At 62.4% G+C, this 13,960-nt stretch overlaps 2 protein-coding genes and 1 long non-coding RNA gene across 5 annotated transcripts in view; 2 read left to right on the top strand and 1 right to left on the bottom strand.

The window, feature by feature from the left end:
* SMARCC1 (SWI/SNF related BAF chromatin remodeling complex subunit C1) overlaps positions 1–1,256 on the top strand; it is a 48,666-nt gene extending 47,410 nt beyond the window's left edge. Inside the window, 1 exon segment of the mRNA XM_085540746.1 lies at positions 143–1,256. Within this exon segment, the coding sequence (XP_085396872.1) occupies positions 143–228 (86 nt within the window). The 3' untranslated portion in view covers positions 229–1,256.
* A 1,117-nt stretch (positions 1,257–2,373) lies between these two features.
* Positions 2,374–8,655, top strand: CSPG5 (chondroitin sulfate proteoglycan 5). Of its 2 annotated transcripts, none has more exons than XM_015852801.3 (5): positions 2,374–2,614; positions 3,674–4,940; positions 5,768–5,956; positions 6,393–6,465; positions 8,245–8,655. In XM_015852801.3, the coding sequence occupies exons 1-5, from the start codon at positions 2,536–2,538 to the stop codon at positions 8,398–8,400; spliced, it is 1,764 nt and encodes a 587-aa protein (XP_015708287.2). In that variant the 5' UTR covers positions 2,374–2,535; the 3' UTR covers positions 8,401–8,655. The 2 variants fall into 2 exon arrangements, with proteins under 2 accessions (XP_015708287.2, XP_015708288.2); XM_015852802.3 differs by lacking the exon at positions 8,245–8,655 and adding an exon at positions 6,686–7,148.
* LOC146762196 (uncharacterized) lies at positions 8,620–9,566 on the bottom strand. 2 transcript variants are annotated; one of them, XR_014943683.1, is made up of 2 exons: positions 9,410–9,566; positions 8,620–9,314 (listed from the first exon to the last, which is right to left on the bottom strand). It is a non-coding gene; the product is annotated as an uncharacterized LOC146762196 (long non-coding RNA). The 2 variants fall into 2 exon arrangements; XR_014943684.1 differs by having other exon boundaries at positions 8,620–9,304; positions 9,410–9,564.
* Between the last annotated feature and the right edge of the window lie 4,394 nt (positions 9,567–13,960).

Raw genomic sequence — 13,960 nt, 5'->3', positions numbered from 1 at the left:
TTCATGTCCCATCAGCATCTCCTGCTCCTTATCCCCATGTTGGAGTGTTGGAGCGCAGCTGTGCCTCAATGGGTGGGCGGGGTGGGGGATCATTCCAGCTTCCCTGCTCATGTTCTCACTGTTCTCCCCTCTGTCCCCACAGACCCCCCAGCTGCGCAGCCGCCTCCACCCGCCGAAGGGGTGACCCCCCCTCCCGCAGGAGCCCCCCCGGCCGCAGCCGCCCCATAAGAGCCTGAGAGAAGGAACTTCTCAGCAGCACAGTGGTGACCAGCAGAGCCCGTTACCCTCCTGGCCCCGCTGTGCAACACCCCCAGCCCAGCACATTCACTGCAGCCCCTTTCCCCGCCCCCCCCCTCAATGCTCCTTTGGGACCGTCCCCAGCTTTGAGGTCCCTGCTGTGCCCCCCTGCTCCCACTGCCCCCAGCTTTATCCCCTCCTGTTGGGAGCTTTGGCTTCCTGCAGGATGGAGCTGAGCGCTGAGGGCAGCAGCTGAGCGTTGGGATGCCCCACGTGCCCCCCCAGCTCTGATGTGTTGGGCTCTGTGGGTACAGGGCGAAGCACCAGGGATGGATCCCAAACCAGGGGGGTTGGGGGCAGTGGGTGCAGGGTGTGGGCTGTGCTAAGGATGGCAGTGCAGCCTGGGGAGACACCGCTGCCCCCATAGGGGAAATAGGGGCCCAGTGCGGGCAGAGCCAGGAGCGATGGATTGGAATGAAACCACAATAGGAGTTTTCTTGCTCCAGTTTTTACCTTCCTTTTGCCTTTGGAGGCGGTAGTTGGACGTTCCCTGAGTAGTTTGGTGCAGTAGCCAACCGAGGAATTAAAACCCCACCATTTTTAGTCCCTTTTTTTGGAGCTTTTTAATGGTTCGGATGAACAAAAAAAGTAGATAGGAAGCTGGGGGCCGGGCTGGGGGCGCATCCCCGAACCCACCGACCCGCTGCCATGGGCTCCTCCCTCAGCCCCCTCCCCTGCAGGCGCTGGGCTGGGCTGGGGGCTCCGCTTGGGGCCTTGGTCCGGTTCAGAATCACCTCAGGTTGTTTTTAGCGTGAGCAGCTTCAACCCACAGGATCCAGATGGAGACTTTTGTACTGTACAAGCGATGATCCCGCAGCCCCCCCGGCTCCGCACCGATGTGTTTCTGTATAAATAACCCCCCGTGCTGATTTTTGTTCACCCCATCCTCTCTATGGGGCCGGTTTTATCCCACAGCCCCCCCCCCCGTTTTGGGAATAAAACAACCGTTTTTGTACAAAGTTTGGGCTGTGGTTGTGGTCTGTGTGAGCTGCTGCGCTGCAATGGGGAGGGTTTGGGGGTGCCGGGATGGTTGGGGGGGGATGGGACCCTCAAAGAACGCGGGGTCCCACGGCCTGAAGAAACTGAGATGGGGAGGTTGAGGTTGAGGTTGGATCTTGGGAGGGGGTTTAACACCCAGAGGGTGGTGACGCACTGAACATGTTGCCAAAGGAGGCTGTGGGTGCCCCATCCCTGCATCATTCAAGGCCAGGCTGGATGTGGCTCTGTGCATCCCGGGCTGTGGTTGTGACCCCGCACACAGCCGGGGGTCGCAGTGGGCGCTGTTGGTGGGTGCAGCCCATTCCGCGCTGCATCGTGTCCGTCCCCGCAGCCGATAACGGTTCCGATACGCGGGAGCCGCGTTACTCACCGCCCCATCGCGGGGCTCCTGGCCGCGCTCCCCCCGCCGCCCCCGGCCCGTCCCCTTGGAGACACGTTCGGGGCCGGAGCTGCGGGGAATGTTAAACAGCGCAGCCCCTTCCAGCCCCTGTGAGCGGCACAGAGCGCGGCTTGTTCGGGGCGGGGAGCGCGGCCAGCGACGGGACAACGGAGCGCGGGGGGGTGGGAGCCGTCAATGGGGACCCAGAGCCGCAGCCCGACCCCGCAACAACCGGCCTGTGCGGTGCCCGGGGGGGGCACTGAGGGTCCGGGTGTCAGCGGTGTCACCGCCACGACCGCCCCAAGGACTGTGTGTGTGTGTGTGTGTGTGTGTGTGTGTTGGGGGAGGAAGCACCGCTGTGCGCCGGGGGCTCCCCGTGTGCGACGTCCCCACGTGCGGTTCCCCCCGTTCCCGATGTTCCCCCCGTTCCCGGTGTCCCCGCACCCACGACTCCCCGTCCCCCCCCTCCCTCCTCCTCCCCGCATCCCCACAGCCGTGCTCCCCGTGTACCCCGCTCTGTGCCCCCCCAGTGAACCCCGCAGCCCACGGGGGGGCCGAGAGGGGGCCGGGTCCCCGGGGGGATGGGGCCGATCGCAGCGCGGGGCTGGCGATGCGGGGTGGCGGTGCGGGCTGTACCGCTGTCCCCGTGTCCGTCTGTCCCCGTGTCCCTGTGTCTGTCCCGGTGCCGGTGCTGTCGGTGCGGCGCTGCCCCTCCCGCGGGCGGAGCCGCCTCCCCCCGCCCCCCGCCCGGCCCGGCCCGGCCCCCCCGGATCGCGGCGGAGCGGAGGCGCGGGGGGGGCGGGCGGAGCCGCGCGGTGTCGGTGCCGGTCCCGGTCCCGTCCGGTGGCGCTGATGCCGCCATGGCCCCCCCGGCCCCGCCGCCCCGCGCCGCCCTCACTCTGCTGCTGGCGCTGAGCGCGATCGGCCCCGCCGCGCCCGGTACGTGGGGCTGAAGGGGGGGGTCGGGGTGGGGGGGAATATTCGGCTCCATCGCCCCGAGCCGGGCCCGGCGGCCGAGACACCTGCGGGGGGGGGGGGGGGCGAATCCCGCTGCGGGGCGATGGGGCGGGGGGATCCCGCTGCGACACGGGCTGAGGGTCCCGCTATGGGCGGGGGGCTGCGGGGCCGCGGGGGGTGCCCAGGTCCGCGCTGCAGCATCGCTCGGTCCCGTTCCGTGCGCAGGGGGTGGGGGCTGGATCCCACTGCGGGGCTCTGGGGGGGGGGGGGGGAGCGTCCCATTATGGAGCGGGGTCCGCGATCGCCGTTCACGCAGCGCGACCCCCCCGCACGGCGCTCGGTCCCACGTTACGGAGCGGATCCCGTTGTGCGGGGCGGGGGCCGGCAGCATGGCGCGGGGATGGACCCGCTGCGTCCCAATGCGGGGACCGGGTCCCGTGTCTGCATCCCGCCCTGTGTGTCTATGGGGCTCTGGGGCCCGTTATGGGGCGGGGGGGCCGGATTCCCCCGGCTGGATCCCCGTGATCCTCCCATTGCAGGGCTGGGTCCCGGTGCAGGGCGGTGGGATCCAATGATGCGCGTGTCGGTGCGGGATCCCCACATTTATCTCTCGGGGGGTGTCTGGCCCCCAGCCGGGTTCCCTCGCGATGGGTCGGATGGTACCGCAGGGGCTGGGACCCATCGCACCGAGGGGCTGCGTCCCGCTGCAGGGGAGGGGATGGATCCCATTATATATTGGGGGGTGGGGAGGGGCTGGATCTCATCGTGTGTATGGGGGTTTGCATCCCATTATATGCGTGTATTGGGGGGGTTGGATCGCATTATACGTGTGTATGAGGGGGCAGCATCCCATTATGTGTATGGGGGGCAGGATCCCGTGCGCTGCTCCATCCCCTGCAGGCTCCGTGTCCCCGCGGGGGGCAGCTCAACCCCCGCTGCCGTGATGGAGCCCTGCGGGGCCGCGTGGCACCGGGGCTGTCACCGAGCCGCGGACGTGGGGGGTTGCGGTGAGTGACACGGCTCCGTCCTTGTGCCCCGCAGCGCCCGAGTGGCCGCCCCGCAACGGCAGCGCCGGCAGAGCCTGGGGGAGCCCCCTGCACAGCGCAGCCCCCATCAACGGCACCGACCCGATGGGACCGCAGCTGGAGCCGCCCGGGGGGGGCCCGGCCACCGCCGACCCCGCGTTGGGGTGCGTGGGCTGCAGCGCAGACGGGGCCGCCAGCTCCGTGCCCCCCGATGCGGCCCAGGACCCCCGGCTCGGTGTCACCAGTGATGGCGATGGCGGCGCGGTGGCGCTGGGCAGCCCCGAGGAGGTCGGCAGCGGGGAGCAGCCAACCAGGGCTGGTGTGGGGCCCACGGAGGGGTTGACACCGGGCCCCCCTGGACTCCCCAGCCCCGGCCTTGGCCTCTCCAGCACCCGGCCCCACCTCGACCTTCCCGACCCCAACCTCGGTCTTCCCAACCCCAGCCTTGGCCTCCCCAGCCCCAGACCCACCCCTGACCATCCCATTCCCAACCCCAACCCCAACCTCGACCTCCCCAACCCCAACCCCAGCCTTGGTGTTCCCACGCCCAACCTTGGTCTTTCCAACCCCAACATCCCCCTCCCCAGCCCCAGCCCGGGCCCAGGCACCGAACCCAACATTCTTCCCGTGGCCGAAGACTCGGAGGTGCCCATGGAGCTCCCCCATCCCTCCTCCAGCCCAGCCCCGGCACAGCGGGCCCGCGGCCGCACGGACCGCACGTGGTTGGGCGCTGCGGAGCCCATCAGTGCTGCGCCGGGCACCGCGGAGCCGCCCGAGATCATCGACGTTGACTACTACGACGTGTTCGATGGCGGTGAAGGGCCCGGGGGCGGCCATGGGGCGGGCGGTGGGGCACAGAGGGAGCCGGGCGGCGCGGCAACGCCGTGGGGCCTCCACGAGCTCTACGATGACTTCACGCCCTTCGACGAGGCCGATTTCTACCCCACCACCTCCTTCTACGCCGAAGGGGATGAGGAGGAGGAGGAGGAGCTGGAGGAGGACGAGGAGGAGGAGGAGGAAGATGGCGGTCTGGAGGATGAGAATGGCTATAGACCGCCCGCCTCGGCCGCCCCCCGCATCCCGCCACCCCCCAGCCCCACTGAGGGGACCCCCATGGCGCGGCCGAGGCCCGGGGAGCGCGTGGTGCCGGAGAACAGCAGTGAGTGCCGCAGCGGGTACGTGCGACACAACAGCTCGTGCCGCTCCGTCTGCGACCTCGTCCCCAGCTACTGCCACAACGGCGGCCAGTGCTACCTGGTGGAGAGCCATGGGGCCTTCTGCAGGTAGGGATGGACACAGCGTGGCCCCCCGGCTGTCCCATAGCCCCCATGGATGTCCCAGAGCCCAATGGGTCCCACAGCCCCATGGGTGTCCCATAGCCCCCATGGGTATCATCACATAGCACCACAGGTGACCCATAGCGCAGTGGGTCCCACAACTGCATGGGCGTCCCATAGTCCCCATGGGCATCACACAGCTCCATGGGTATCCCATAGCCCAGTGGATGTCCCACAGCCCCAGTGGGCATCCCGCTTTCCCTTTGGGCATCCCCAAGACCAGTGGATGACCACCAGCTCCAGTGGGTGTCCCATAGCCCCAGTGGGTGTCCCATAGCCATGGGTGCATCCCCATGGGGGACACGGGGATGTCCCCATGGAGCTCTGACCCACAGGAGGGTGCAGGATTAGGGGTGATGCTTGGCTTCCCCCAGCCCCAGCAGTGACACAGGGGGGACTTTGCTCCCTGCCCCATATCCAGGGCCGCATCCCCCTCCCCATGGCTGCAGCGTGGGCTGTGCCCCCCCGGGCGGGGGCTTTCCTCCAGGAATTAGGTCAGGGCTGTGCATGTGGCTGCGGCCGCAGCGCCCGGCGGGATTGTGCCGGGGAGGGCTCAGCATGCGGGGATGTGACGGGGACATGATGGGGATGGCCCCATGGGTCTGTGCTGTGCTCTGTGTGGGGCTCAGGGCACCGCAGCCCCATTGCTGTGCCCGGGGGAGGTTGCCCCTACATAGAGACACCCATTAATCTCCTCCCTGCCAGCCATAATCCCCCACAGATGTCCCCCGTGGGTCCTGGTGGTGACACCGTGACCCCACGTCCCCTCGTAGGTGCAACACGCAGGACTACACGTGGCACAAGGGGACGCGCTGCGAGGCCATCGTCACCGACTTCCAGGTGCTGTGCGTGGCCGTGGGCTCGGCCGCGCTGGTGCTGCTGCTGCTCTTCATGCTCACCGTCTTCTTTGCCAAGAAGCTCTACCTGCTCAAGACGGAGAACAGCAAACTGCGCAAGACCAAGTGAGTGGGGGTCTCTGTGGGGGGTGCTGTCATCGTGTCCCCCTGCCCGGTGATGGCTGGGGACATGGGGACAGCGGAAATGTCACCGTGCTCCAGTGGGTTCATCTCTCAGCCCTTTGGATGGGCACGGCTGGGGGCTGGGGGCTGCACGTGACATTGACACTGCGGGCACCACCCTGTGGGGACAACGTGGGGCACAGTGGGGTCACCCGCTGCAGCCGCTGCCTCAGATCCTCCCAGAGCCAAGCAAGGAGAAAGCGCTCCCGTGGGTCACTAACGAGCTCTTAATTAGAGCTTGGCAGGGCCAAGTGTAATTAGCGGCACAGCCCGTGCCAGAGCCTGGCTCCTCGGCTCCTGCCCCTGCGCTGCATGAGGACCTCAAAACAAAGCCCAGAGCAGCCGTGGGGCACAGCGCTCACCCCACGTCCCCCCACAGATACCGCACTCCGTCCGAGCTGCACAACGACAACTTCTCGCTGTCCACCATCGCCGAGGGCTCCCACCCGAACGTAAGGATCCCTTCATCCCACATCCCACATCCCACATCTCCTACCCCCTTGGGTTGGGGGCCTCGGGGTGGTGTGGGGCTGTGACATGGCTGTGGTGTCCCCATAGTGTCCCGCCTGTGTCTCCCAGTGGCGCTGCTGGGTGACACTGGGGCTGGGGATGCTCTCTGGGTGTGGTGGGCACTATGGGAGCAGCCGCCCCCCATTTTTTGCATTGCCACAGAGAGAAGCGCAGCATAGAACCCTCTAACCTCGGCCCTATAGACATTTCCCCCCCGGTTTGGAGCTATTCTATCACCATAGTGCCTGCAAGTGACCCTGCGGGAGCCTTGGCGCAGCCCCGGGGTGGATTCGGGACCGATCCCCACATGTGGGTTGGATCTGGAGTGGATCTGGGGCTGCTCCCCACAAGTGGGACCATCGTTCCCCATGCCTTTGTCACCACTAGTATGCCACGGGCTCGTTCCCATTGGTGCCTGGGGACGGTGAGCCCCACTGCAGAGGGGACAGCAATGGGGACAACCCAGGAAAAGGGTTTGGGATTGAAGGCCCAGTCCCTGTTGTGTGGACACTATGACAAGGTGTCCAAGCACGGGGGGGTGACATGGGGACAGCCCTGCTGGGGACTCACCCACCTGGGATGGCAGCCAGGTGCTAATGGGACACAATAAAAGCAAGACGTGGGACTGCTGTGTGGGGTGACTGCTTGGCACGAGACCTCATGGGGGGGAAGGGGCACTGCGGGGTGGCAGCCAGGCAGGACAGCGGTGGCACATGGTGAGCTGGGCTTGGGGTGGAGCTGGGCACCATGGGGACATTGTGGATACACTGTGGGGACACCATGGGGATGCAGTGGACCCCACTGCCTGCCCTCTGCCCATGCTGTGAGCGCTCTGTGGGACCCCAGTGCCACCCATGTGCCGGGGGATGTATCCCCACTGCGGGAGGTGTGAGGTTGTAGCGTTGGATGAGATGTTGGGTGCAGCAACACCCCCAACAACGATGGAGAAGGAGTTGACCAGTGATAGGGCTGGGAGCTTCAGGAGGGCAGAATGAGAGGGAAGGAAGGGAGCTTTCCTAGTGCGGACAGTGAGCACAGTGTCCCATCCCTGCTGGTGCTTGTGGTCAGGTTGGACTTTAGGTTGGGTTGGATTGAGTTGGGTTGGGTTGGGTTTGGGTTGGGTTGGGCTTTGCATTGCGTTGGGTTGGACTTTGGATTGAGTTAGATTGGCTTTGGGTTGGGTTGGGTTGGGTTAGGTTGGGTTTGGGTTGGGTTGGGCTTTGGATTGAGTTGGGTTGGCTTTGGGTTGGATTGGGTTGGCTTTAGGTTGGGTTGGCTTTGGGTTGGGTTGGCCCTTGCATTGTGTTGGGTTGGGCTTTGGATTGAGTTGGATTGGCTTTGGGTTGGATTGTGCTTTGGATTGAGTTGGGATGGCTTTGGGTTGGGTTGGGTTTGGGTTGGGTTGGGCTTTGAATTGAGTTGGGATTTGCATTGCGTTGGGTTGGCTTTGGGTTGGGTTGGGCTTTGGATTGAGTTGGGCTGGCTTTGGGTTGGGTTGGGCTTTGGATTGAGTTGGGTTTTGCATTGTGTTGTGTTGGCTTTGGGTTGGGTTGGGCTTTGGATTGAGTTGGGCTTTGGATTGAGTTGGGCTGGCTTTGGGTTGGGTTGGTGTAGATGTGACCATGGCAGGATGGGCTCAGAAGGTCCCGCTGTCCCATTCCGTGCTCACAAGAAGGGGAGCACCACCACAGCCCCCTCCCTGAGTCTCCCTCTCCCCCCAGGATGACCCTGGCGCACCCCACAAGCTGCAGGACCCGCTGAAGCCTGGTCTGAAGGACGAGGAACCGCTCAGCATCCTCAGCGCTGCGCCGGAGGAGGGCAGCAAGGGCGAGCCAGGGGGCTGCGGGGTGCCCTGCCTGCACAACAACCTGGGGTAGGGCGGGGGGGGGACACACGTGGGTGGCATTTGTACAGAGGGTCCCATTGGTGGCTGCGCCGTGTCGTCGGGTGTTTGCTTTGTGCTCTGTGTCTACTGCTTGGGTCCGTTCCGCGCTGTGATTTCTAAACCTTCGCTGTTCCGCCACTGACTTTTTTTGTACTTTTACCCCCTCAACACTTTTTTTGAAATACGAGTGAAAACAACAACAAAAAAAAAGGAAGATCTTGAAATAAAACCTTTTTTTTTAAGTTAAGCCTCTCGCCGGTGCCTGCACTCTCCCTACCCCTCAGCCCCAGCCCCAAATATCTCGGTGTCACCTGGTGGCGATGGGCCCACGTACCATATGGCCCACGTACACCACAGCTCTGCCAGGTGTGTCCCATTGGAGCCATGGGACAGTGGAGACATCCGTCCAAGAGCTGGGCTCTGTCCCCATCCCATTCCTCACCCTTGTCCCTGTCCCATCCCTGTCATCATCCCAATCCCTATCCATGTCGCCATCCCCATCCTTGTACCCATCTCCATCCCCGTTCCAATCCCTGTCCCCATTGCCATCCTTTTCCCCATCCCTGTCCCCATTCCAATCCCTGTCCCAATGCCACCCCCATCCCATCCCATCCCATCCCATCCCAGCACAGGGTCCCCCCGTGAGATGTGGCTCATAGTGGTGAGTCTATCACCCCCAGCACACTCTCAGTCCCTGCCCCGAGTGCTGGCGGTGTCACCACTGTCTGTCCCCACCTGCTTGCAGGATGCTGGAGGGGGTGGCAGCCCCGTCCCCAGTGGGAACTCACTCCCCATCTGTTCAGACCCATGGAGAATCCCATTTTAGGTGCACTTTGCAGCTCCCATCATGGCAGCTCCCAGCTGTGCCTTCACTTTGGAAAATTCCTTTGCTGGCACTGATGGGACCTCAGGAGAGAGGAAACAAAACCATTCATCACACACCCCCATTTCTTTCACGGAGCCCCAACTTACCTCCCCCACCCCAGAACCCCATCTCTCACGTAGGGCTCTGCATCCCTCGTTGTGCCTCAGCGTCCCTCTGGCTGCGCTCACTGTAGGACAGAGGTGCAGGGTGATGGTCATGTCCCCACAGCACAGGGACAGCCCCGGCTCTGTCTGATGTCCTGGCCCCACGGAGGAATCTGCCTCCCCTCACACTCAGAGCCTCACTCTAATGGCCTTTATACAGCGGGGCGGGGGATGGCTGGTGAATTCAATGTTGGGATGGCTGGTGAATTCAATACTTGGTTGGCTGGTGAATTCAATGCTTGGTTGGCTGGCGGGGAGGGGAGCAGCCCTGGCACAGAGGGGTTGGCACGGGCACCATGTTTGTCCTCCTCCCTCCCCTGTCCCATTTTCTCCTGTGGACACGTACTGGGATGGGAGCTGTGACCCCAGGACAAGGATCCTTTCTTCTCTCGGGCTGCCTGAGACAAAGCAGTCCCAATGATGTACAGGATAAGGAGGTCAGGACCATGGAACTGATCCCAAAGTCAACCCCTCTCATCAGACCCATCGATGGTCTGATTTTTGGGTGGTCCCTTGTAGGGTCAGGATGGACTTGATGATCCCTATGGGTCCCTTCCAACCCGGGATATTCTGTGATTCGATGATTCTGTCGCTGGGAGCTGCAGGACCTCATCCATCCCCATGCAGCTCCCAGTGCCTCCTACCAAGACTGGGCACACAGGGTGCAATGGGAGCCCCATGCGGTGCTGCAGGGCGCAGGGATGTGGGTGCAGGGGGAAATGGTAGCACTCACCTCATTGCTCTCAGCCTCAGTGCAGCAGAGCGGGCCCCGTATTACACTGAACCTGCACTGGGTTTAGAGAGAGGAGAAAAGCAAAATCCTCTTAGCTGGGTGAACTGTAAAACGCTCAGCTTGGGAAGAACAGCTGTGCGTGTGTTTGTGGATGCTGGCGGGGCTCTGAGCACAGCGGCACAGTTCTTGGTGCATTCCATGCTGCTGTTGGTCCCGGTCTTACTGGGACTGGTCCTGGTTCTGCTGGGACAGGGGCAGAACAAAGTCAGGAGATGGAGGGGCTGAAGGTGGGAGGTGGCAGCTCCGTGACCATGGCCAACATGGAGAGGTGGACAAGGATGTTAGGAAGGTGGGCTGAGAAATGCAGGGGGACGCTGTGAGAGCTGTCTCCTGAAACAGGAGGAAAGGTGAAGGGATGAAGGAAACTGGCAGCTCTTCAAAGAGACGATGTGAGCGGCACCGCCACGAGCGACCCCAAAAGGAAGCGTGGGGGGAAGCAGTTGGCTACAGCACAAGCTCTGCGCTGAGATGGAGCTTGAAAGGAAGGCTGAGAGAAAGTGGGAACTGGGTCAGATGGACAGGGAGAGCTACAGGGGGGCACAGCCATGTGGGGGGGTCAGCTGCAGCAAAAGTGAGATGGAAATAGGGAGCAGTGCTGAAGGAGCAGGGGACGGCGTGCTGGTGTGGTGGGTGAGGAGGGCTGCACACTGAAGGGCCCAGCAGTTCAGGTTTGTAGCGTATTTAAAGGGAAAAAAAAAGGTCTTCAGAAAATGTCTGCCCTGCACTTTGCACCCGGCTTCGTGCTCTTCTGCTCCCCCTCGTTCTTCATCCCTGCTCTCAGCTCCTGGTACAGTGCCCGCTCAGTGTGGCTCAGACTGTATGCCGTTACTGCAGCAATCAGAAGCCATTTTGCAGAGGTACCTCTGAAGGAAGATCTCCTCTCTGTAGGTGCTACGAACCCGCAGCACGGCAGTACGGCTGCACTGAGCTCAGTGTGACAGCAAGGCAGGAGACGGCAGATGGAGACAGTCTGTTGGGGAGCGGAGCACAAAGAGGCTGAGAGGATCCCGGCTGGCGCTCAGAGCACCAACAGCGCTCAGGTGGTTCAGGTCAACATCCCTGCTGCTTTCGGCACGTTTCCTGGGGATCTGCTGGGAAAGGGCCTCCTGGAGAGCCAGCAGACAGCGTGCTTCCAAACGGCAAAGTGAACGGGAAAGGCAACCTGAAAATGGAGCCAAAACAATACTTGTTTTGCTTGCTTTATGAATGCAGGGTGTTCTTCCTCATGGCCGCAGGCGATCGCGAACAAGGCGCAGGGGACGCTTGGGTTTGGCATGAGCAGCAGGTGTGTGCAGGGGGTGAGGGGCTGCAGGGATGCCCAGCAGGGCGCGAGGTGCAGCAGCACGCTGGGAGCAGAGCAGGCCAACATCTGCCAGCGGAGGTTTGGGTGAGCTGAGGTTTGGATGAGCTGATCGCTGCTGGCAGCAGGTGCTGCACGACCTCGCCGTGTCCCCCTGGTGCTCTGCTGTCTGATCAGAAATGTCAGCCCTGGCCCAGAGCTCTCCTGCTCTCAGCTGGGGGCACCGTGCACTTCTGTGCCATTTCCTTCCACATCTGCAGTGTGCACAGAGGGAGAGAGGTGTGAATCTGCAGAGAAACAGCCAACGGGAGGATCTTGGTACAGGACAGAATGACACTCGTTGCCTTCCCTATGAACTGTCTGTGTTTACCAGCAGCACCCCAGGGAGCGGCCGTGCACATCCCCGCAGGATTCACCCACAGCTCTTTTCCCACCTGCTGCTGAGCTGCAGGCGATGGGAAGGTGCTGCTGCAGCTGCTGCCTGCCCACGTCCTGCTCTGCATTTCGGAACCAGCCCGATGCAGGCAGCGAGGTCCTGAGCCCCACTTCCAGCTGAGGAAGGGCTGCGTTGCAGCGGGAGCTGGCTGCAGCAGCTCTGTGATTCCTGCTCATTTGCAAGCTGCAGGGCTCGCATCGAGCCTTCACGCCGTGCTGATGCGACAGGAGGCAGCAGCCGGTTTGCCTGCAGTTCTCCCCATGTTTCTCCTGCAGAGGATGCAGCAGAGGGGTGAGGATGGGCACAACTGGTGCAGCAGCGGCAGCATCCCCATCACGGTGCCAGCCCTGCTGCAAAGCAACCCAGCACCTGGCTCAGCTCATCCATTATTCCTGCAGCTGCTTTTGGTTGTGTTTGAGGGCTGACCCCCCAGCTCACTTTGCCATCCCTTTTGTCGCCCCGCCATTGAGCCGGCCCAACAGCTGCTCTCTTATTAACCTCTCCTGGCCTCGCAGCACTAATGATCTTTTGTGGCTCAAAGCATTACTAAAGCATTCAGCATCCCATCGGCGTTGTTATCCGCAGACATGGGAACGCTCCCACCCCGGGCTGATGCAGTGTGATTTGTGCACTGCAATGCCAAGGGGTGGGAAGGCTGGTGGGGATGGGGGCAGTTTGCTGCAGCAGCCTCAGTTGAGAGAGGAAAATGCAGGTGCCTCTGTGCAGAGCTGGCTTTCTGTGTGCTCACACCAAGCAGCTCATTGCTTTCAGTTCTCTTGCCCCAACCGCTGCAAGGCTGATGGTTTGCATTCATTTCATCGCGGCTTTTTTCCTGCTGCTGGTCACACGTTGCTTTTTCGCCGGTGGTCTCGCATAGCGCAGATCAGCCATAGCAGCACTGTAGTTACCTATGGATGCCATATGCACTCCCGAGGTCTGCTGCATTGTCAGCACTGCAGATAAGCACGGAGCAGGTGGAGGGAAGGGGCAGCAGCTCCAATCCGCGCTGCCTTCACACAGCAACAAGTCACGGAATGTGCAAAGGAATCCATTAAGAGGGACAAGAGGCGTTGTGAGAGGCACAGCTGTACTTTGCATGCGGCTCTGCTCCTCTTCCCTCTGCAAAGACGAGATTTTACATCTCATTGACACGGCACCGAGGGTTCTGCAGCTCCTGGAGGGCAGCGCTGCAGGGAGAGAAAACAGAGTTACAAAAGCAAAGGCAAGGCAAGAACATGATAAAAATGATGGGAAAAAATGCAAATTCAGGCAAAAAATAGCTCCACGCTGCTCAGATGTTCGTGGTTGCTGGCTGTAAATCAGCTGTTAGCACTCAGCAAAGCAGAGAGCTGCCACTGCTGTGTCTTTGAGAGCCAAACGACAGCTCAGCAGCACCTGGATGGGATGGTAACATGGCTGGAAACACTGAGGAAGGCAGAGGGCCTACACCAAAATGGCAGCAGGCCATAGAGCCACATGGGTGGGCATCAGGCCTTGGTGTGGGGTGCTGCTCCATGGCATGGGGTGCAGCTCTATGGCACGGGGTGCTGCTCCATGGCATGGGATGTTGGTCCATGGCACACAGAGGTGCTCCATGGTGCAGTATGTGGGTCCATGGCACAGGGAGGTGCTCCATGGCATGGGATATTGGTCCATAACATGGGATGTTGATCCATAGCACAGGGAGATGCTCTATGATGCAGTGTGTGGGTCCATGGCACAGGGAGATGCTCCATGGTGCAGAGCCCAGCTGGATGCCCCATTGCTGAGCCCCAGAGGTGGTTGCTGACTCACAGCACACAGCCAGCAGGGGGAGGTGGGGATCGCAGAATAACCCGATGTTTGCGTTGGAACACAGCGCAGGGCCCTTCGTACAGCAGGGCGGGCTCGTACACCGTGTCCCCTCAGGCTCCCAGTGTCTCCACATCGTGTCCCCTCAGCACGACCCTCTGTCCCCATCCCCTCAGTGCCTCCTCTCAGGGCGCCCCCCATGA

The sequence above is a fragment of the Coturnix japonica genome, chromosome 2 (assembly GCF_054131305.1).
Source record: "Coturnix japonica strain WE chromosome 2, WE-NBRP24, whole genome shotgun sequence".
Classification (NCBI taxonomy): domain Eukaryota; kingdom Metazoa; phylum Chordata; class Aves; order Galliformes; family Phasianidae; genus Coturnix; species Coturnix japonica.
Note: the sequence above shows the minus strand (reverse complement) of the source record. Positions and strands in the feature narration are given on the sequence as shown.